General features: G+C 35.5%; 2 protein-coding genes across 3 annotated transcripts; both read left to right on the top strand.

The window, feature by feature from the left end:
• The first annotated feature begins 5,431 nt into the window (after positions 1-5,431).
• On the top strand, positions 5,432-12,606 carry LOC147485180 (uncharacterized). The gene is given in 12 exon segments (XM_086569800.1): positions 5,432-6,263; positions 7,148-7,350; positions 7,446-7,643; positions 7,798-7,869; positions 8,177-8,272; positions 8,894-8,973; positions 9,202-9,277; positions 9,736-9,946; positions 10,647-10,837; positions 11,108-11,213; positions 11,568-11,657; positions 11,777-12,606. Coding segments are annotated over 12 exon segments (2,580 nt in total). The 5' UTR covers positions 5,432-5,731; the 3' UTR covers positions 12,502-12,606.
• A 7,419-nt stretch (positions 12,607-20,025) lies between these two features.
• On the top strand, positions 20,026-23,209 carry LOC147485179 (AP2-like ethylene-responsive transcription factor PLT2). Of its 2 annotated transcripts, none has more exons than XM_086571314.1 (10): positions 20,026-20,115; positions 20,208-20,409; positions 20,511-20,871; positions 20,984-21,066; positions 21,209-21,217; positions 21,337-21,425; positions 21,545-21,618; positions 21,735-21,785; positions 22,127-22,203; positions 22,314-23,209. In XM_086571314.1, exons 2-10 carry the CDS (start codon positions 20,256-20,258, stop codon positions 22,994-22,996), a joined length of 1,581 nt encoding a protein of 526 aa, XP_086427440.1. In that variant the 5' UTR covers positions 20,026-20,115; positions 20,208-20,255; the 3' UTR covers positions 22,997-23,209. The 2 variants fall into 2 exon arrangements, with proteins under 2 accessions (XP_086427440.1, XP_086427439.1); XM_086571313.1 differs by having other exon boundaries at positions 20,208-20,418.
• The last annotated feature ends 646 nt before the right edge of the window (positions 23,210-23,855 follow it).

The raw sequence follows: 23,855 nt of genomic DNA, 5'->3' as shown, positions 1-23,855 counted from the left end.
CTCTCCTACTGATTTAGGCCATTGGGTATTCTCTTTCCCGACTGTTGTAGACCGTTGGGGAAGGTCATTAGTTTTGTAGTAAAACTAAACTAAGGTCGATCTTTACCCGAAAAAAAAGAAAAAGAAAATCTAAGGGTGATACGATTATGGCCTTTTGTTGCTGATTCTTTCAAGAAATCAGTGTTTTTAGGCAACTTTGCTATAATTATATCATCCTATCTCCAGAAGAAAATGCCACTTACTCGGAGTCTCAGATACATCATACATCATAATAATTCATACACGGCTATTAAATTTTACACATTTCATACACGATTGCACCCTCTAAATGACACACATGCACTAATGCCAAGCCTAGTCATTGGCAATAACTCATAACAAATACCCTGTAAACATACTCCAACCTTGCCAGAAAACTCTCAAGTCATAACAAATGTCTCTAATTCCGATTCAAAAATGTCGTTTGGATGTTGATGAAATATCCGTTTATAAGTTCATGCCATAACTGTATTCATTGTGAATAGTTGGATGCAATGCAAACTAAATTAATTGGATCACAATGAAAATATTGAGGTTCAAATTTGCACTACGTACTCGAGCCAGTTCGCTTCAATCATAAACATCATGAGCAAAGTCGTCAATGAGCTGAGTTTGGATGCAGTGGTAACATTTTCTGAAAATTTAGTCCTTATTTATCAGATATTCTTAGAGTATTTTTAGGAGTGATACCAACCTAATATCAAACACTAAATTTCTAATAATTTGGTGTTTTTTCAACTTCAGGAGAGTCACATGTTGATGAAAACACTAAAAAAACACCAAACCAAACACCAAATCGGCCAATATTTAGTTCTAGCTTTGGTGTTGTATCAAATCACTCATGCGAAACCGCGCGGTTTTGCCAACACCGCGTGGGCTTGGGCTAGATTGTGGGCTTTAATCATGCGATTTTGCTAAAACCGCCGCGCGATTTATCCAAAACCGCGTCATTTGATGTCAAAAATGTGATGTTAACTCTTAAGAGCATCTTTAGCAGTGATATCAACCTAGCATCAAACACCAAACTCTTAAGAATTTGGTGTTTTTTCAACTTCAGGAGAGCTACATGTTGATGAAAACACCAAAAAAACACCAAACCAAACACCAAATTGACCAATATTTGGTTCCAGGTTTAGTGCTGTATCAAATCACTTACGCGGTTTTGGGAAAACCGCGTGGGCTTGGGCTGCTAAGTGGGCTTCTATGCCGCGGTTTTGCCAAAACCGCACGGTTTTCCTAAAACCGCGTGCTCTCAATTACAACAACGGGCAAAAAACGGCTATATCTTTCTAACCCTATAAATTGAAACACTCACCCCATATTTTTACACTCACTTCTTTTCTCTACTCTCTACTCTTTATTATCTACTCTTTACTCTCTATTCTTATTAAAACAACAATGAGTCAAGAACCAAAACCAAAATCAAAATCAAGAGGGGCTTCATGGATACAAGAAGAAGATATTGCTCTCACCAATAGTTGGCTACAAGTTAGTCAAGATGGTGTGGTAGGAAATGAGCAAAAGTCGAACAATTTTTGGGCTAGATTGCTAGAATTCTAAATGCATTTCATGCAAATTTAGGAAGAATGACCGAACGCAACTTGACGGGTATGAAACACCGTTGGTCTATTATTCAAGCTAATATCAACAAGTTTCATACTATTCTTTCTAAAATTCAAGCATCTCCTCCAAGTGGCTATAATAACAATATGATGGTAAGTATTTACTTTTTATTTGTTATTTTGATTAACAAATATATTTTTCAATTCTAATTTAATTTTTGCTTAATTGGTAGGTTGATGAAGCAATAAGTGCATATGCGATGCATAATGGGGTTTGGAAGCAGGGCCGGCTCTGGGGCAAGGCCATCTAGGCAGCCGCCTAGGGCCCCCACAGTTAGGTCAAGAAAAAAGGCCCCTAGGTAAACAATAAACACTTGTATGTTACATACCTCCCAGCCAACCCAAGCCAATACTTTCATGGTCCAAGCCCAATAATTGAATCATCTATTCATGTATTAGATTATAAGCCCAACGATCTACATGGTCCAAGCCCAAAAACTAAATCATCACTCATTCAATTCTTAAAAATGAAGAGGAATGCATCACGTTGGAATGAAAAAATGCAAAGTTCCAACCCATCCAAAGGCGCTTCACTTTTGATAATATTACAAGTTTACACCGAAAACCAAATTAAAGGTTTTGTAATTGAATAGGCCCTATATTTTGTGCTCGCCTTGGGCCCCAAGGAACTCAGAGCCAGCCCTGTTTGGAAGTGGATGCAATGCTATAATATAGTGAAAGACTCACCCAAATGGAAGAGGCTACAGTTGAAAAATGATTTGCATCCCACCAAAAAGTCGAAGTCAAACAGTGGGGAAGGAGGTTCATCAATTCCAATATCAACTGCGACAACTCAATCAATGGATTATGATCCACACCAAGTTCATGGGCTTGAGGATAGACCTCTTGGAAAGAAAGAAGACAAAAAAAGAATGCAAAAAGAGAAAGAAGAAGGTGATTCTAAAGTGGAGGAATCTGCTAAGAAACTTGATAATTTTCTGATGGAACTTTTTAAAACCACCAAAGAAGGCTATGAATTGGAAGCTCAAAGACAGTTGAAGAAAGATGAGATGGAATTCGAAAAACTTCAATTGAAGAAAAGTTCGATGGATTGGAAAGCTTCAAATCCAAAAAGAAAAACTTCAATTGAAGAAAGATGCGCTCTGAGTTCGAGAAGATGAAAATAATGCGAAAATATTATGAATGAAATTAGAAGGATTACCCGAAGACGAGCGCGAAATTTGGCAATTCAAAAGGGCAAAAATTTTACAAAAAATGAAGAATCGACTTGGCAATATCATTGGTAGTAGTCAAAGTAGTGCATAGTCTAAATTTGAGTTTATATGTCTTTTAATTTGAGTTTGTATGTTTTTTAATTTGAGTATTTTAATTTGTCTTTTAATTTATGTCTTTTAATTAATGACGTACTTTAATTTAAGTTTGTATTTTAATTTTAATTAGAATGTACTTTAATTGAATATTTTCTTTTAATTTAAAGTTGATACTTTTTATCATTCTAAAAAAAAATTGTATTTTCAAAATTCTCATATCTGAGAATCCTTTCATAAAACCACAAATACATAGAAATAAACTTGGAACACAAATACATAGAAATTGAAACGATAAATAAACACAAAGTCTAAATGAATTGCAAATAAAAATAGAAATCAAGTCCATTAACGCCTACTCCACAAATGCTCGACCAAGTCATTCTTCAATCTATCATGAACAACTTTTGAACGAACCCTCTCGACGCTAGATGCCCAACGAGATAGAACAAAGTGGCGTTCATCTTCAGGAGCACCTTCTCTACTTGGTATTTCCAAATCAGGAATATACTGCGGGATATCCGTTTCGCGTTCATCTTCCACAATCATATTGTGTAAAATAATGCAAGCCCTCATAACAGTAGTCATGTTCTCCAAATACCATAATCTGCACGGATTCGCTAAAATAGCCCAACGCGACTGAAATATACCAAACGCCCGCTCTATGTCTTTTCTAGCAACTTCTTGCTTCTTTGCAAAATGTTTGTCTTGTGCAATAGTCGGTTTAGCAATCGTTTGAATCAAGGTGGCATAATTAGGATAAATACCGTCAGCCAAGTAATAGCCCATATCATAATGATGGTCATTCACGAGCTTTACAAGGAATAGCTTCATCATTGACTATATCATCAAATATTGGTGAGCGGTCAAGCACATTAAGATCATTGTAAAAACCCGTCATTCCAAAAAAAACATGCCAAATCCATGCGTCACGATCGGCAACTGCCTCCAAAATCACTGTTGGTTTATACTTATGGCCAGTGTGAGACCCTTGCCACGCGGATGGGCAATTCTTCCATTGCCAGTGCATGCAATCAATGCTTCCTAGCATTCCAGGCCATCCGCGTTCCTCGGACTCTTTAAGCAAACGTTGAATATCTGCAGCATTTGGTTTGCGCAAGTATTCACCTCCAAAAATTCTAATAATTTCATCACAGAAATAGCGCATGCATTCATGAACAGTTGGCTCAGCAACATGTAAAATATCATCTACTAGATCAGTGGCAGTCCCATAAGCAAGCATTTGTATAGCAGCAATTACTTTTATTTTTGGGTTAATCCCAAACTTACCCGCACAATTAACTTTTTGTTGAAAATATGGTACATTATGATTAAGATGATTGAAAATACGAGTAAATAATGACTGACCCATACGAAATCGGCGTCGAAAGTCGTGGTCACGAAATATAGGATTTGCGCCGAAGTAGTTAGCATTTACACGAGCCAGTGTTGCCTCGTACTGACGAGGCTTATATTTTCTTCCTTTCTTCAAACCACCATGTGGTCTATAAGAAGACTCCGCTTCTTGCTGACGCAATAAACTCATACGATGTCGAACTAAAAGTAGAGCAATAGCCACTAATTTGCGAGTTTTAACTGCAGTGTTATCATTTGAAGAGCTCGAGCTCGATGAAGAATCAGAAGAAGATGAATGATCCATTGAAAAAATCTTCAAGAGTTTTGGTAGTGTTTTTTTTTTTTTTTGCTCAAGGAGATGAATTTAGATGAGAGGGAACATGAAAAATGAAAAGAACATCGCAAAACCGAGAGTTAAATGGTTATAGCACGCGGTTTCTAGAAAACCGCACGGTTTTGGCAAAACCGCGTGGCCTATATGGCGCGGTTTTGGCAAACCCGCGTAGTTGTTTGGTGTTTTTTTTGTTTGGTGTTTTTTTTGTTCAAAATTTTAGTATTTTTTTGGTTGCTCTGCTAAATATGCTCTAAAAATAGTTGGTATTTTTTTGGTTTGGTGTTTGGTTTGGTTTGGTGTTTTTTTGGTTGCTCTGTAAGAGATGCTCTTAGCTGATTATATTTAGTAGCACTAGTCCATAATGTAGAAATGAACAAAGAACTATCGGTGACTCGTGGTTGGAGAATAAAATCTTTTACAAAGATCAACCTATTGAACTTTGTGTACATATAATAAATGTGAACAAAATTAAGTAACTTTCACTGCATCCCCAGAAGAAACAAAAAAGGAAGACGGTTTCTTTTAAACTTTCTGCATCAAAAGAGAATCTCCTGCCAAAACCCAGATTCCAATCTACAGTACATTATTCATTCCCAAAACAATTCTAAATTAGTGATCATTTTGCCATTTTGGCCCTTGAGTAAAAAGTGAGCAAACTCTGCCTTCACTTCACAGGAGACATAATTGACACGTGTAACAGAAAAAAAAAATGTGACGTAAGAGAATAACAGAAGTGATTCCCTGTCTTCAAACAGTTCAAAGGACTTCAACTACTTCTCCATCTCTTTCAACACTTTATCAACTCAGAGTTTGTTTTATAACCATGTCTTCAGTTTACACTCCACCCTTTTCTCTATCCCTTAAGAAAACTTCCTCATCCTCATTTTATCTTACTTCTCCACTATCTTCGCAAACCAAAAAAAAAAATAAAAAAAAATGGATAACGACATCTAATCTGTCTTTCACTCTAATCTTAAAAACAGATATATTAACTTTTATCTTGTCTTACCTTTCACGAGATACTCTTGGAAGATTCTTTCTCTATAAATACACCTATCCATTTATATATTCTTCTGTTCTTCTTCATTCATTTTCATTTTCGATAAAAAAAAATGAGTAGTTTCATATACTTGACGCTTATTTCTCTATTCCTTAATGGATTTTATTTACATGCACTTGGGAAAGAATGCACTAACATACCAACTGTGTTATCTTCAAAAACATTCCGTTCCGAATTGTTGGCATCGAAAAATGATTCATGGAGAGAAGAAATGTTTTCGTATTACCCACATTTAACACATACGGATGAAGAGGCGTGGGCGGATTTATTTCCTAGGAGAATATTAAAAAAAGAGGAAGAGTTTGATTGGAATAAATTATATAAGTTAATTAAGTATAGTAATGGTAATACTGGGAATGAAAATTTTACAGGGAATTTTCTTAATGAAGTTTCGTTACATGATGTTAGACTGGATCCTAATTCAATGTATGGGATTGGGCAGCAGACTAATTTGGAGTATTTACTTTTATTGGATGTCGATAATTTGGTTTGGAGTTTTAGGAAAAATGCAGGGTTGAAGACGCTTGGTCAGGCTTATGGTGGTTGGGAAGAGCCGACTGGCGAGCTTCGCGGTCATTTTGTTGGTGAGTTTTATGTTTATATATTGTCTTTTTTTTTTTTTTTATGGTTTATGTTCTTTTGTTGATTTTGATTGTTGAGCACTGAATTTTTCTTTTTTGAAGTAGGTACTGTATTATTGAGATAAGAATAATATCACTGATAGTAATTAACATTGTACAAATATAATCGCAATAATATTGATATCGATTATTATTACTGTTAATATTTTTCATTGTTATGTGATTGGATTTGGAGTCCCCTGTTTCCTCCATGTGCTTTTGTCAGTTTGGGAAGTTGGGATATGTTATTTCTATTGTATGATAGAAGTATTTATTGTTAGGATTGCATAAGAACTGGACAGAAGAAAGCTTGCCAAGTTAAAGTTCACTCAGCAGGTGATGTTTTGTTATCAGCAAAAACTTGTTTCATATGCTTAACTAAAATCTTGTAGGCCCATGTCTTCAATTAACAATCCACTTATAGCCACTAATCATCTTTAATTTTGATGATGACTTAAATTTCACTTTGAGTTGAACCTCCAGTGTGTTTTGAGACGACCAACTTTGATCTTCATTAGCCATGCATCACCTGTTCTATCAATATTTCTGTTTACTTCCAGGCATTCCTAACCGAAACAGGGGACCGGGAAGTTATAGACAGATTCTTGTTGCATCAACTGGATTTTTTTTGTTACTTTCCCTGATTAATTAGTTAGTCCTTTAGTCAGATTGTTGTCCATGATTTGAAGCTGTAACTAGTCATAAATTCATCACTTTGTATTTCTTTTCAACTGAATAGATTTGTAACCTTAAAGCACATATTTCAGGTATTGTTTTTTTCCTGTGTTTCCAGGATTTTGTAGTTTTTATGCACATTATATGTGGTAACTATCTTTGATATTTTGTAGGGCATTATTTGAGTGCAACTGCTCTAATGTGGGCCAGTACTCACAATGGTACTCTCCAAGCGAAGATGAACGCGCTGATATCTGCACTCGATGAGTGTCAGAAAAAAATAGGCAGTGGTTACTTATCTGCTTTCCCGAGTGAGTTCTTTGACCGTTTTGAAGCTATCCGACCTGTATGGGCACCATACTACACCATTCACAAGGTAGAAACATTACTCCATGTGTTGTATTGTGTATTTTCATTGTCATTTGTTTCGTACTTCTACCTCAAAAGCCTTAGCCTGGTGTACCTTGACAGATCATGGCAGGCCTTGTGGATCAGTATCTATTTGCTGGTAACTCCCAAGCTTTAAAAATGGTGGTCTGGATGGCTGACTACTTCGGCAACCGTGTACAGAATGTTATATCAAAATACTCTATTGAGCAGCACTGGAAGTCACTCAATGAAGAAACTGGTGGCATGAATGATGTCCTTTATAGGTTGTACAGTATTACGGTAAATCTCTTATATACCATGATCTACATACTGATCTTTATGTTGCTATCAATTTACTGGGCTATATTGATAGAATTAATTTTTTTTAGCTTATTTGCCAACATTTGGTCTTGCATTTCAAATTTGACGTCATTGTTTTTTAATATATATGCAGGGAGATCAGAAGCATTTAGTTCTGGCGCACCTGTTTGACAAGCCGTGCTTTCTTGGTATGCTTGCTCTACAGGTAATTGCTCTGGTATATGAAACCGTGAGAAGCACTGGATCATTATTTAACAGTAATGTTCATATTTTCTGTTGTCATTTATCCTTTTATAATCCTTTGAAGGAAAAAATAGAGCCTCTTCCATATCTCCCAAGGTGTTCATGTTTAATGATCCATCAATTTCAATTTATCATTGAGCATCTCTAAATTTTCGATTAAGTTTGCTCTATTTTCTTGCATCTAACCCAGATTAAAAATCCATACATTTGTTGATAATGATTTTGATTCTTGAATGTTACATTCCAAAGTTTCTCTTTGTTGATCTCAGGCCGATAGTCTTTCTGGTTTTCACGCAAATACACATATTCCAATTGTTATTGGATCTCAGATGCGATATGAAGTTACGGGCGATCCCCTTTATAAGGTAATTGGACTTCACAAGAACATGTAAAGTAAATTTTTCATGTTAAGATGTTCTGTATGTACTTCCATTATTTTTACTCTTCCTCTTTCCCCGTTTTCAAATTTTTTTTTCTCAAGCAGAAAGTTATTTCTTCTACTTTATGGTTTTTTGTATATGGCAGTGGACCTGCATGTGCTTTACAGTTTATAACTTGGATTAACTGGAATAAAAAATCTATGTAGATCAAATGGTGTTTAAACCCCTTGCTCGAGTGTTGATAAGTAGTATTGTATATGGATACACATATTCTACAACCATTAGCATTTGACTTTTTTGTTTAAATTTGCTTTCTCTCTGTAGCTAGCTCATTATCCCTCTAAATGATTACCATATTTATTGAATTTAAGAGAAGGGTAAGGAATAGTCAAAAGGATATATCCACCAACTTTTCAGGGCTTGTAACTTGTAGTAATCTGTGAACGCTTGTAATTGTATGTCTTGCATAAGATTCTTCTCGGGATAAATAAGATAAACATCTTCTCCTCGTTATTGGAGTAGACACTAAAGTAGTTCATGCTACATGGGGATTGAACTAGAAAGCATCATTTTCACAAAGCTTAATATAACTTTTGTCTTTGGCAGGCAATAGGAACATACTTTATGGATGTTGTCAATTCTTCTCACAGCTATGCGACAGGAGGAACATCAGTGAATGAATCATGGTATTGTGTCTAGATAGCTCATCTGGTCAACTAATATTTTTTCAGTTAGATTAGTAAGTAGTTTCCAACATCTGTATTAGCTAAGTGGGGCTTGTTGGAGTATGAATAAAAGCTTTGTATGCTGCACCTTTGAGCTGTTTGTTTTATATCGTTATTGATAAATAATTTTCCATAAAGTCCATTAGCGTTTGTTGTTTATTCATCGTCTTGCCCGCAAATTATCTGCAGGTCTGACCCAAAACGGTTAGCAACCACTCTAGAAACAGAAAATGAAGAGTCCTGCACTACTTACAACATGTTGAAGGTTTGCTCATTTGATATCCTAACATCGTTCACTGCATATTATGTGTTATCTTTTCTTTTAAAGAGGTAAAATAATGTCATGGGTTTTACATGTCCTTGGTTTGTACGTCATTCTTCCCGAAAAAGAAGAAAAGATAAAAAATAAGTAGTTAAGTTCATGTGGAAAGAGAGTAATTTTTCGAATGATTAGAAAAATTGTGGAAATGTGTTGTTAACACATCAACATGGTGTGTCACAAATATAAGTTTTTGTTCTAGGAGATACGCAATGTGAACTAAATTGCTGTTTTTTGTCAGAAAGCCTGAGCATATATATAAACTCTGTTGTTTCAGTTATTGGTCTTGAATTCTGATCGACTTTGGAAGGTTCATATTTTAATAGGCAGAGGACTGTTTTTTTTTATTTTTTTCATAAAATTATTTTCATACCATCTCATCTAAAGTATATATACTTCTCCAGGTTTCGCGCCACTTATTCAGATGGTCCAAAGAAATGGCATATGCAGATTATTATGAGCGGACCCTAATTAATGGTGTGCTAGGTATTCAGAGAGGAAGGGAACCTGGCTTGATGATCTACATGCTTCCGCTGGGTCGCGGAGTTGCCAAGTCTAGAAGCTTCCATAAATGGGGAACAAAGTTTGATTCTTTTTGGTGTTGTTATGGGACAGGTTTGTGTCGAAGCCTCTATTTTAAAATTACGGACTGAAAAGGATGTGTGGATCAAATAACTGGAACAATGCTACAAGAATTGTAACAGATACAAATCTACTCACCAGAATAAATAATAATAATGAGGTAAAAAAATGACGTGTTATATATTCTCGTGACCAACTAATATTGTTTTACAGATAAAGCATTCAAGACCAGAGGAAGAAAACCACAGTGAAGTTTCTTTAACATGAGGATACATGATTACAAGTTTACAACCACAACTTGCCTCTCATACACTCAAAGAGCCCACTTGGCAACACGAACTTGACTATAGATAGCATCATATATAACTTCTTTAGTTTTATCAAACAATTAGTGCGTAGTCTATAATTAGGTGCAACTCTCGCAGTCTATATTTTTGCTGTTATACTTAACATAATTTGATGCATAGCCTAACCTAATAATGGTGGAAGGAATGGGTAGGGGTTCTTTACAGGTCTGAAAAGAGTGGATTCTCTTTACTGGATTATAGGAAGTTTTGAGTGTGTGCTGCAGATTATTATTCCATTATGTACATGTGCTTATAAAATAGAACTCTTAATCCTATTGAGATTTTGATACCTCTATCCCCATGATGACTAGGTTAGTTTATGAGGCGTCATTAGGTCATTTCAGTGTACCTATATGATAATTTACCCATTTATCTCACTTCTCTAGGAATTGAATCGTTCTCAAAGTTGGGAGATTCTATATACTTTGAAGGTGAGGGGAATCAACTTTACGTCATACAGTTCATATCAAGTACGCTTGACTGGAAATCTGGAGGCATATTGGTAAATCAAACGGTGGAAACTGTTGCGTCATGGGATCATGCTCTTACAGTCACATTGAGTTTCTCTACAAAAGAGGTAAGTTATTGCTGCATCTATCCGAGCTTATATGAGTCTAAAGTGGCTTTCAGCTTGCTCTTGCTCTGTTATTTGGGAAATCCAGACATACTATTATTGTGGTCTGTGTGTCACCACCAAGGAACAGATTATTCTGATAATTGTTTGTGTGTATTTTTATTTATTCTTCACCACCCCCTAACCTGTGGTGGATTTATGAGTCATCCTGTTTATTTCGGTATTAATAGGTCTTTGTAGATTGGTTATGATGCTTGGTTATATTCCATACAGGGGACAGGCAATTCATCCACTCTGAATGTGCGGATACCATCTTGGACAGACTCAAGTGGTGCAAATGCATTTTAAATGGCCTTAATTTTGTCTCTACCAACTCAAGGTGTGAGCTTGCTACTTGTTTTCTTATCTTGACGTTGATTGTGATATGATAATGAAGAGGATCATATGGAGATGAGAGAACATTTTTCTGTAATAATCTCCTGTACCATCATGGAGAACAAACACAATCTCATCTCGACTCTTCTATCCCTATGAGCGGTCTGATCTAAACCGAACCACAAATCTCATTTCTAAATTTGATATATTTTACAAGAGTCCACAGTCAAATTTCATGCGAAAATGACCTATATTATATGTATTAGCTAACAATGCTTGGATACCATGTTTGTGTCGTAGCTATTTCTTCTTAGTTAAGCAGAAAAAGATCTTAAATTTTTTATGCTCTTGCGAACAGGTAATTTCCTGTCAGTAAGTAGAAAATGGAGTTCCAGTGATAAATTGAGCCTAGAATTCCCAATAAGCCTAAGGACTGAAGCCATATCAGGTAATGCATTCAATGATGATTTGCTTATGATTAGAACAGTATAATATGTACCAAGCCAGCATATAAATGTTAGGATATTTCTTCTCGAGCTCTGACAGTCTTCTTCATTGCAATTGTAGATGACCGACCTGAATCCGCTTCCATTCAGGCAATCCTTTATGGTCCCTACCTTCTTGCTGGACTTAGCAGTGGTGATTGGGATCTCAAAACTGGGACAAATACTTCTCAGTTAGATTGGATAACTGCAATTCCACCCTCTTATAATTCCCAGTTGATCTCCCTTCAACAACAATCTAGCAATGAGACCTTCGTCTTGATGAATTCTAACAATACAATCACAATGGAGAAGATGCCGGAATCCGGCACAGATGCTGCTCTTCAGGCCACCTTCCGATTCGTGTCTGAAAATTTAAACTCCTCTGAAAACAGTTTTATTGGGAAAACAGTGATGATGGAGCCATTCGACCTTCCTGGGTTGCTGGTGGTGCAGCAGGGAAAGAATCAAACCCTTGCTGTTGGAGATACGGAAGGTTCTTCAATGTTCAGAGTGGTTAAGGGATTGGATGGGAAGGGTACTGTGTCTTTGGAGTCAGTGAGCCAGAAGGGTTGCTTCCTGTATACTGGAGTGAACTACAAAGCTGGTACAAAAATCAAGCTGAGCTGTCAGTCAGGGTTGAAGGATGCTGCATTTCCCCAGGCAACTAGCTTTAAGTTGAGCAAAGGGCTTAGTGAATACCATCCTATCAGTTTTGTCGCAAATGGAGCAAAGAGGAAGTTCTTGTTGATGCCATTGCTAAGCATGAGAGATGAATCATATACTGTGTACTTCAGCAGGGGAGCCTGAAACCTAATGGAAGCAATGTATTGAATTAATAAACCTAGTTGCTCTCTCCTTTTCTTGTACAGGGTTTACCACAATGTATTGAATTAATAAACCTAGTTGCTCTCCTTTTTTTGTACAGGGTTTAGAACCAAGCAAAACTAGCTTCTCATATATGATTCAGACATAAAGGCTTCTGTAGTTACGGTATTACCTTCGTCATGGTTCAAGCATCCTTGTACTGTCCATTTTCCACATTACAGATGTTATGCAGCAGTCTCTATATAGTCTACAGTCCATCCAAACTCATAATTGGATGGAACGAATGCAAGAAATAATGGGCCATTTTATCTCTTTGACTACAAGGGGCCCAACGTGACTCCCTCGAGCATTACTAAACTGTGCCCAATGACTCAATGCTGTCAAATTTTTCATGGTTAATGTATAAAACAATAAACGTGTCTTACCCCTTTAGAGGGGCAGGACGCTAGCAATTCTCAAATGTATAACCAGCCTCTTCTTTAGTGGTACCTTAAAAACCCAACTCCTCTTTTAAAGGAAGAATTGTTTAGTGACTCATTCAATTGAAATAACTGACATTTCATCTATCGGCAAGGTGACTAATTAAATATGCTTGAAAAATACAGTGAAATAACTTACATTCCGAGAGCTAAAAGCCTAAAATTGAATTTGAAACTACAATACGGACCTTCTCACAACAATCCAACTTTTGATCGACACCACTAAGAGGAAAAAAAAAAGACTATGTACATGCAATCAGAATATCCGATTGAAATACAAAATGTGGGTTTCTGATGATTACGTAAACTGCGCACTTCTGCTGCTGCGTTGTGTTAGGGGACATAATTTCCTGTTGCTTTGAAATATTATTCATAGTGATTAAGGGTACGTTTGGGAACCGTAACTATATTTGATGGGAATTGAATTTGATTCTAGCCTAAAATGTCAATTGGGAATTCTCATGTTGTTATGGTGGTTAATAAGTAATGTAGATAAACAAAGTGTTATCACCTATGTCATTTGATGACGTGTTCTCCTTAAATTTATGGGACACCAAACAACTCGTTTTTCATACTTCAACCCTTAGCACTTCAATTCTCATAGAATTCTATTTCTCATATAATTCCATTTCTTGTTTCCAAAGGCACCCTAATTCCGAGTCTTGGCAGTTATAAGCATCCAAACATGCACTAGAATTAGAATTCCCATCAAATATAGGTAAGGTGAGAATTTTCACAGTTCCAAACGTACCCTAACTGATTATTACTCTAGAATTCCAACTGAAAATTTGGATTAGAATGGCCCTGAGTCCCTGAGAAGGTGTTGCTGTGTAAGTTTCAGTTTGAATTTCAACCCAAGGTGTGAGATTTTAGTTAAAAACGGCCTGGGTCTGTGTAAACTTCACTCTTGCATTTGCATGCGAAATGCAAATTGCGCTTTGCTCTGGAATGCACATATACTTCTTTAAGCATTTATACAAGACTGAAAAACGTTTAAATGAGATCATAAAATCTGGTTCCTTAACTTTGTTGTTCAACACACTGAAATACCCTGTCCATAATCCTAAATCATACCATTTTACGTGTTTTTATAATATGTGCCTAGAACCCTTCCCTTTAGTTATTAACACTCTCAATAATTAGCATTTTGGCATATAAATATGGTATAAACTTTTGTTCACAAAACTGTTTCAATTTTGAAGCAATTAATGAAAAGAACTTAATCTTGAGTAATCTTTTTCCCATTGAGATGTTGTTCTTTGGCTTTAAAAAAACTATAACAAGAAGAAGAAAAAAATGTAGTTTGATCACTTGGTGATGAACACATGCTAACATCCATGCCTGATACCTACAATCCCAATGAAACCTGGAAAAGAAAGTCATATATATATGCGGAGAACCTAGCCTGCCATGTAAAACCAACCGGCATGCTCATGCATTTAAGAAGGGACCAATGTGTTCAATTTTCATAATTAGTTGGTAAATTAACTTAATTAAAGCCTCTTGCATTAATTACTTTAATCTCTCTTTCTCTGTCCTCTAGCTATCCTTCATTTGAACACTCTAAAGTCTAAACTCTTAAAGACACAAGAATGGATTTTTGCACTTTTGGCAGTAGAAGCAGAGAATTTGGTACCATCTTATTTCCTTTTCTCTCGTTCTTTATCACCTCTTTTTTTGACTTGTTTAATCTTTGTTTAGACTGTTTGTTTTGTATGGATTCATATATGGTGTTTTTTGTTGCAGGGTTGATAGTTTTTGGAAGCTTGTGAGTTGAAAAGGAAGAGAGAGATAGCAAGAGACGTGGGTCTTGTCTCCAAACTGAGGTACACATCAGTCAACTTCACACAGTCTCTCTCTCTTTTCTAGTAACAGCTACTGTACTTCTTTTATTCTTTACTTCTGTAGTTCAGTTCTCCCAAGTAGATTTTTTACCTTTCAATTTTCTTTTATTAATAGTTTAATACTAGTAATTATGTTATATTACTGAATTGAAAATACGTATTTGATTTCTAGATTAAATCAGGGCAAGGTATAGTTAAAATGTTAATGAAAGCCATGAGTAAATTGAGTTTCCATTCAACCCAAAGAGATAAAAAAGGGGGAAAAAATGAAGATTCTAAATCTTGTTATTAATCCCATGCAAGACATCACTATACAAAAGTTTTGATTTTAATAATTTCATGATTTTGTTTGATCACAAACTGAGACTTATTCAGATTGAACTCACTCTGAGTAAAGGATGTAGCATGGCAGTATTAGAATGAATATGTCAGTATTAGAATATAACGTATTTTAATACTAACATATTTTAATATGTATTGCATCTAGCTACATAATAACAGGAGAAGGTTAAATTGTTTAACTCTGGCTTTTATCCTAAAGCATTCTGAATTGGAAATTGCTACAACATATGATTAATTTATGAATTACATTGTGACAAATTTGATTTTAACCCTTTCCACATACGTCTCCATACTATCACGGTGAAAGTAGTATGAAACTATATAGATAGAGTGGTGTTGGACTCTATAAATTTATTATAGTTGTAACAAGTTAACTTTTCCAACCAAAAAACAGTTTTCTAGTTTTATCTCTCCCAGAACTTAGGCCAATTAGCTTTACCCCCAGTTCTTTCATGTAGAGGTTTACCCCCCTCCCAAGATCACACCACATCCAAGTCAACTGTTATCTTTTTGGTCAATACATATAAAAAGACTTCATTGCCCTTTGCCCTTTTAATAGTTTTCTAGCTTTACCCCCAGAACTTAGGCCAATTAGTTTTATCCTCCCAATTCTTTCGTCTAGAGGTTTATCCTCCTAGAACTTAGGCCAATTAGATTTACTCCCCTAGTTCTTTCATTTAGAGGTTTACCTTCCCCCCCTCAAGACCACAACACATCCAAGTCAACTGAGTTTGACCGTAATGTTTTTAGTCAAGACAAATGAAAAGACTCTAATGCCCTTTTCTAGGTATAATTACATAAATACCCTGTGACTTTGGCAAATACAAAATTAGAATTCAAATCATATAGGACACATGTCACGATCTTGTGAACTATATCCGACAGCTATACACCATCACTACCATCTAGGGGTGCAAACGGATAGGTTCGGATCGGATATGGCTGTATCCGAATCCGAATCCGAAAATTTATACCAATATCCGAACTCGTATCCGAATCCGACGAATATTTAAAAAATTATCCAAATCCGATTTCGGATATCCGAATCGGATATCGGATAATATCCAATCCGAAAATTAAAATTAATTAAAATTTTATTTGCTTTGAATAATTCATTTTACCACTGTAAAAACTAGTATAAATATATATATATTTATCATTTATTATTATTATTTTGTTATTACAATTTTATATTATTAGTTTATGATTTTATATAATATTTTATACAATAAATAAATAAATAAATAAATTATATATTTTATATATTTTGTTATATACCAATCCTTATCAAATAACATCCACACCCTTAGAGTGGTGTATGACTGTCAAATAGAGTTCACAAGATTATGACATGTGTCATAGATGATTTGAATTCCAATTTTGCATTTGCCAAAATCACATGGTATTTATATAATTATACCTAGAAAAAGGCATTAGAGTCTTTTCATTTGTCTTGACCAAAAACATTACGGTTAAACTCAATTGACTTGGATGTGTTGTGGTCTTGGGGGGGAAGGAGGTAAACCTCTAAATGAAAGAACTATGGGGTAAAGCTAATTGGTCTAAATTATGGGGGATAAACCTCTAAATGAAATAATTGGGGGAATAAAACTAATTGGCCTGAGTTCGGGGAGGGAGGTAAAACTAGAAAACTATTAAAATGACAAAAGACAATAAAGTCTTTTTATATACATTGACCAAAAAGATAACAGTTGACTTAGATGTGGTGTGATCTTGGGGGATAAACCTTCAGATGAAAGAACTAGGAGAGGAGGGTAAAGCTAATTGGCCTAAGAGTTCTAGGAGAGTAAAACTAGAAAACTGGCCAAAAAAAACCAAGTTAACTTATCATCGCAAGCGTTGTTTAATTATACTTTATAGCTTGATAATTATAGTACTAATTTACTTATTAATTAACACATGATTTTTGGGCTGTTCTTTATTAGGTGATGATATCAGTGGATGATCTATTTGTTATTTGAATTATGTCTCTCCCTGACGTATTAACTTTCTTCCTTGATTTGGCAAAATGCTTCTAATATATCTTCTGACACTCACTAGACTCTAGCTAAGGTCAAGCTACACAAACATAGTATTTCTTGGATCAAAATTTTTACATGGTTATTTTATATATTTTCAAGATGTCGCGACTCAAAAGTTCTAAATATCAGAGCTCAAAATTTTAGATGTCTCAACTTAGATATATGATCACTTGGTCTTTAATTACACTGATTTGTTTATGAAGGTCATAAGGAACATCTTACTATCTTAGAGCCTTTTATGCGGTTTGAATGAAAATATCTAAGTCAGGATGTAAATTGGTGTTTTTAGCCCTAGAAAAACTTTGACTGAGTGCGGATTCCAATTAACTGGTCAATGTCTTCTAACTTGGGAAGCTAACAAAGCTTGTTAATGAGTTTTAAATTCGTTTCGAATCCATTTGTATTATTTAATTAGACGGTGGTATACTTTGTAGTGCATTTTAACTCAAAATAATACAATTTGTCTCTACTGCTTAATTTCTGGATTTAATATATGTTTCCCATATCAAAGGTCCCCATTCCCCTTGAAGAATTTCATGTCCGTACCTAGCTCGTGCCCCATCACCATGTCTGCCATGTGAATTAGTATCACATTAAAGGATTTTATCATACTTCACAGATAATTAAAACTAAAAAATAAAAGGGTAAAATTAACGCTCTATATATAATTGGTCTTTAATTAATTTGACATTGTATATATATATATATGTTTTTTCGCCAAAAAAATACAAAACAAATCTCAATACACTATGAACTAGACGTACTTTACATGACATGCACACTTTTGAAATGAAGATGTGTATATGATCTATTTGTGCTCTATTTATGCGTTTACAAGTGTTATGTGAGTATACTTTCATTTTTTTTTTCGGGAAAATAGCAAGGAGTTAAGGAGATCTCCAACGTATATTATTAATACAATCCACCTTAGCTTTGAGAGGTAATCTAGTAATCTACCACCTTATTGCCTTCTTTGCAGGAATGAACTATGTTAAAGCTTTACCTACATACTATATGCTTCCACATATTTTTTTAATAAGCAGTGCACTTCCATCTTTAAGAAGCTTGCTGGTAGTAGTCATACTTTGAAGCTAATATAAAATTATTTTCAGTAAACAAATGGTGTAGTGCACTGTGCACGTGCACTCCTCTCAGACATGTACAAGTTAAATAAGGAGAGGAGAAAGGTGAGTCACCTTTTAGCCATAAGAGGTTTTTTTTTTGTTTGTGATGGTTATTGAGAATGTTGGGTCATGAGGAGTCATTTATTGCAGTGACCAAGAAAGAGAGATATTTCCACTAAACTAATTTGGGAATTTGGGGTGTGGTGCTGATGGAGAATGGATTAATATTTTCCTCTTCTCAGTTCATGCTGCTGCTCGAAGATCATCTACATACTATCATCCTCTTTTGGGCAGTATAAAAGAAGACTAGATGACAATTTTTTAAAAAAATTGGATTTTCTAAATTTTCACAAATTTTTTGTGTTATTTGGAGATTTTTGGGCATAGGCTATTAATTTGGTGGTAAGCTCATATAGTTGGCGAAAATTTCGGTTTGTAGCTTACGGAGTATCAAAACTAAAAGTAGCAAAAAGAGTCGCCACATTTATGTAATAAAAGGGCTACTTTTCAATTTTAATCATAGTCTAAGACAGTTAGGTTTTGAAACCATTGATAAGGATATTTTTTGGCTTATAACTACTAGAAAAATCAGATTTCACGTTTTAATTATTAATAAGGACATACTTGATTTTTTTTTTTTTTTTTTTACTCTTTCCAATTTTACCTTTCTTGTTTGGTATACGTAGACGTTTGTGCATACTTCACATACCAATAGGTGGTATGCAAATGACACTTGTGCATACCTTTTTCTTGGATGTTTGATATGCAACGCACCGCAAGATACCAAAGTGGTATCTTGACCGACACTTGTAAGATACTATACTATTGTCTTTTTTCGGACAAAAGTCAACTATTGTCTTTGAGAGTGTTTTTAAAATGAGAATGGGATTTTTGGTTGGTTATTTCGGAATTTTGTCCTTTTCAGTTTTGTCCCCTCCGATCCCCTATTTATATTTATATTTTTCTCTTTCTAAAAACATCTTAATTTTAAACTTTATGAAGGCTGTTTATATATTACTTGTAAAACGTAATTAGAAACTTGTGTGTCTAATGAGCTAGATGTTTGAAGTTTGAACTAATTTCCCAATTCCAAATATCTAATCACATATATTGCTTATGTAAACCCGTCAATAATCAAGTATTATGAAGAATTAATAAATTACAAAATATCTTCAATTGGTTCAATTTATACAGTTTTTTTTTTCTAACATTCTTTCACTTTTGCTTTCAATACAATTACTCTTTAAGCAAAAAAAACAAATTTAAAAATCTTCTTATTGTTATTGTTTTGGACTACTCAAATGGCGGTGAACACCAACATTGGAAAAAAAAATTGAAAAATTAGCAGACTTTATTTGCATTACCGATCACCATATATATATGTCAGTTGTGCAATGTGCAGCGCAGCTAAGCTTTTATTTGCATTTGTACCCACCTTGTTTTCATACCGCCTCAAGGAAAACAAGATGGTGTGTTTTGATTACTGCACCCTGACCATCTTAAGATCACGTATACATAAACATTCGAGCTTGTGTTGCTTTGTCACTTTTCACTTTGTGTCACTAACATTTTTCTACAGGAATTTATTATACTTTGTTTAATGAAATAATAACCGGCCTCTGTGGTCAATAAAATAGCAAGGACATCTGGTGCACACACGCACACACAGCACGCTCTTTCTCTCTCTCATAAGAGTATAGAAACGAACTAGTTGTGAAAAGGGTTAGAGCTAGAGAAGGCTGTAATAGAAACCAAGATATCTTTGGTAATAATCTCCTCTACACTGAAGTCAGTTGTTGCTTAAGCTTCATTTTCAGCTGGTGCATGTATCTCACACTTCTTATGTTATTTTAACAGGAGATCGAGTTCTCATGAGTACCTCTACTTAGGTTTGGAAATAATACTATGGGTTCTATGAACTTCAACAACTGGCTATCTTTCCCTCTCTCCCCTTCTCACTCTTCTTTGCCTACAAACCTTGATGAATCGCCTAGTGATTCTCATCATTTCGCTCTTGGGTTGTTTAATGAGCCAATGGCACCATGTTTAGCTCAGCAAGGTGTGTATGGTACATTCATTCTTCCTTACCACTTTGAGTCTTTCAAATTACAGTTATACTAGTTATATATATATGGACTTATGATTATATGCTACTGTTAGAGTGGATTACAAACAACTCCCGTGGCGACGAGGAAGTACTTAAAGCAGAAGATTTTCTTGGTGTTGGAAACTCCCTGAACACATCATTTAATCAGCAGATGCAACCAACCCAATCTGAGTATCAGTACTTGTCAAACTGCAGTACTCTTGGTGCTGTAGAGATCTCCATTGTTGGCACCACTGCTGCCCAAGAAACCATCGAAAATTCACAGTCTTTGGCACTTACCATGGGAAATGATAATAACAGTTTGAATGCTGAGAACAGTACTACTGCTAGTGAGAATAATGCGATTGTCTTGGCACCAAGAAGGACCCTTGACACATTTGGCCAAAGAACTTCGATATACCGTGGTGTAACTAAGTAGGTTATAATCTTTCGATCTCCTTCATTAGGCACTTAGATTATTTTCTTTTATATTATGTGTGTGTATGTAGAAAACCAAGTGTTCTAGTTCGTTATATTGTAAATGTAGGCATAGGTGGACTGGAAGATATGAAGCTCATCTGTGGGATAATACTAGCAGAAGGGAAGGACAATCAAGGAAAGGGCGACAAGGTATATCGTTCTGAGCTAGCTAACATTGTGTATTAAGGCATTCAAATATACTTTTATTTGTTGTCTTACTAACTGTTTTGTGCTGTTAATGTATGCATCCTTGACGGTTGCTTAATTAAACGTCCCTTATTGTTGGTTGCAGTCTATTTGGGTAAGTTACAATAATTACCTAGCTACTACTTTCCTGCATATCGATCCTTCTTCTTCTGCTTTGTAGTGAGTCTTATATAACTATATATAACTATAATGATTGTATGATAATTTGTCTAGGCGGGTATGACAAAGAAGAGAAGGCAGCAAGGGCATATGATTTGGCTGCACTTAAGTACTGGGGAACCTCCACCACAACGAATTTCCCTGTATGTTTTTCTTTAGAAGTACTACAATACTGTTCGGTGTTGTAGTTGATTAGTTGCTAAGTGTTCTTCTAGTGCCCCTCTGACTGAGGATTGTGATTTCCATGCATGTGTGGTTGCAGCTGAACAATTACGAAAGAGAAATTGAGGAGATGAAGCATATGACAAGGCAAGAGTTTATTGCTTCTCTGAGAAGGTGAAGTCCTTATATCCATTTATATTAACTGCCCATTTTTGTTGGACCCCTATCATATTCATTTGTTATTTCATGTACTTGACTTCTTTGCTTATTCTCTTTCTTGCAATTCTTAGAAGGAGCAGTGGATTTTCAAGGGGGGCATCAATGTATCGCGGTGTAACGAGGTATGAAAACTATAACAACAGATCAATATTTCTTCGTGTAGCTATCTAACACACTATGCTAGAGAACTTTGAACGTCGTTCTTAAACTTTGAACGGTCGTTCTTAAACTTGTAAAAGAAAGGGTGTAAAAGAAATTGGTGAGTAGTGTCAATAAATTCTTGGGTGGGGACTATAACAACAGATCAACATCTCTTCGTGTAGCTATCACTTAGTGTTTATAACCAATTAGTAATTAATAATGTCAATATGAATTATGGTTCATATGATCGCGCACATATACTTGGTAAGCTTTCAGAGTCAAGTTTTTCAAATTTTAAACCTGCTTGCTTTAATTTGAACAGGCACCATCAGCATGGAAGATGGCAAGCGAGAATTGGAAGGGTTTCTGGAAACAAAGACCTGTACTTGGGAACTTTCAGTAAGTCCTTCAAGCTCATGAATGAATTAGAAGGTTTAATTACTTTCATACTAGTGACTTAGTGAGTGAGTTCCATAGCTTACGCTACACAATTATTTAACTGAATGCAGGTACTGAAGAGGAAGCTGCTGAGGCATATGATGTTGCGGCTATAAAGTTCAGAGGCTTGAGTGCGGTAACCAACTTCGACATGAACCGATACAATGTTAAAAGCATTCTTGAAAGCGATCTTCCCTTCGGAAATTCAAAGCGCTTTAAGGAGTCACAAGCAATAGAACTAGCTAGAAAAAGAGAAGAATTGCAAGCACTTTCTGCTACTTCTTTTTATGAAGGTAGTAGTTCTAGTAGTTTTCAGGGTTACCCTTCAATAGCTCGTGAAATAGAGCAACCTCAAGCTCTACCCCTTCTAAGCCTACAAAACCACTCAAATCATTATTACACCCAAACCCCAAGTTCACATCCAACTTTCATTCCTATCAACACTCAGTTGCACCAACAAGCTGCAATGCCTTTGTTCCAGCCCAATCAAGAACATTCCCAGTATCACCGCGACTACCTTCATAATCACACTGCTCCTATTCTTCATGGTTATATGAGCAACATGAACTCTTCTATTATGGGAAGTAATGGCATTGTTATGGCAGCCAACTCATCAACCAGCACTGGCATAGGTGACGACAGTGTCAGTATCGCCAACTACGACACTTCTTCCGTCTCTTATGGTGGTTGGTCAGTAGATTCAGTTCATGGAGCACATCCTGGTGTCTATCCTATGTGGGGTAATGATAGTTAGAGCTGTTTTGAGCATATTGGCTTTGGTTTTCAATTCTTGGGATTTTTGTATTTGCTTCTCAGACATGATGGTGGTAAAACTCCAGAGTCCTAAGATAGTATGTGGCTTTATATATGTAATCTTACCTTGATACTGCTCATGTGGTACACAAGGTCAGAGAATTTTTCTACACTAATTAGTTTATCACGGATGAGACGATTTGAGATCAGAAAATTTTGCTAGTTGAGTATGCCGAAATTGGGATTTATTACATGTACTTTAAAAAGAGCATATTACAGCCTACAGGTATCTATTGTTTAGTGTTATACTATCTGATTGTTGAATATGTGATACATTACATATTATAATTGTAGTGATAGCTATTAATTTTAGTTCTGTTTCAATAGAAAGTATTCAGGAAATAAATTAAATCATGATAAAAAGAACTTAATCTCCTGTCGCTGATAAGTCTAAGTTATGTGTCGGAGACTTGGAGCCTTGGAGGTATGAGTCGGAATTCTCAAATTGCGGTAATATTCATCCTAGAACACATGGACATTGAAAAACTAAAGAACTAGGCCCTTTCACGAGTTTTCTAGCATTTCAGGCATTCTATCATATCATGGACAGTTTTTTTTGGTCTGCCAAATTTAACGAAATAAAAAAAAGCGGAAATACCATTTTCTTGGGGAAATTGAAATTTTCCACAAGAAACGAAAATAGTGTGTTACATGCATGTGCATAGCAAGTACAGTAGGATCAGGAGCATGCAGGGCCGGCCCTGGGCCTATGCTGTCTAAGCATTTGCATAGGCCCCCAAATTAAACCGAAACTAAAGGCTCCATTAAGCTATACGAAGCCCACTATGATATTAAAACCC

Source organism: Coptis chinensis, chromosome 7 (assembly GCF_015680905.1).
Source record: "Coptis chinensis isolate HL-2020 chromosome 7, ASM1568090v1, whole genome shotgun sequence".
NCBI classification, from domain to species: Eukaryota; Viridiplantae; Streptophyta; class Magnoliopsida; order Ranunculales; family Ranunculaceae; genus Coptis; species Coptis chinensis.
This window is presented reverse-complemented; position numbering and strand designations above follow the sequence as displayed.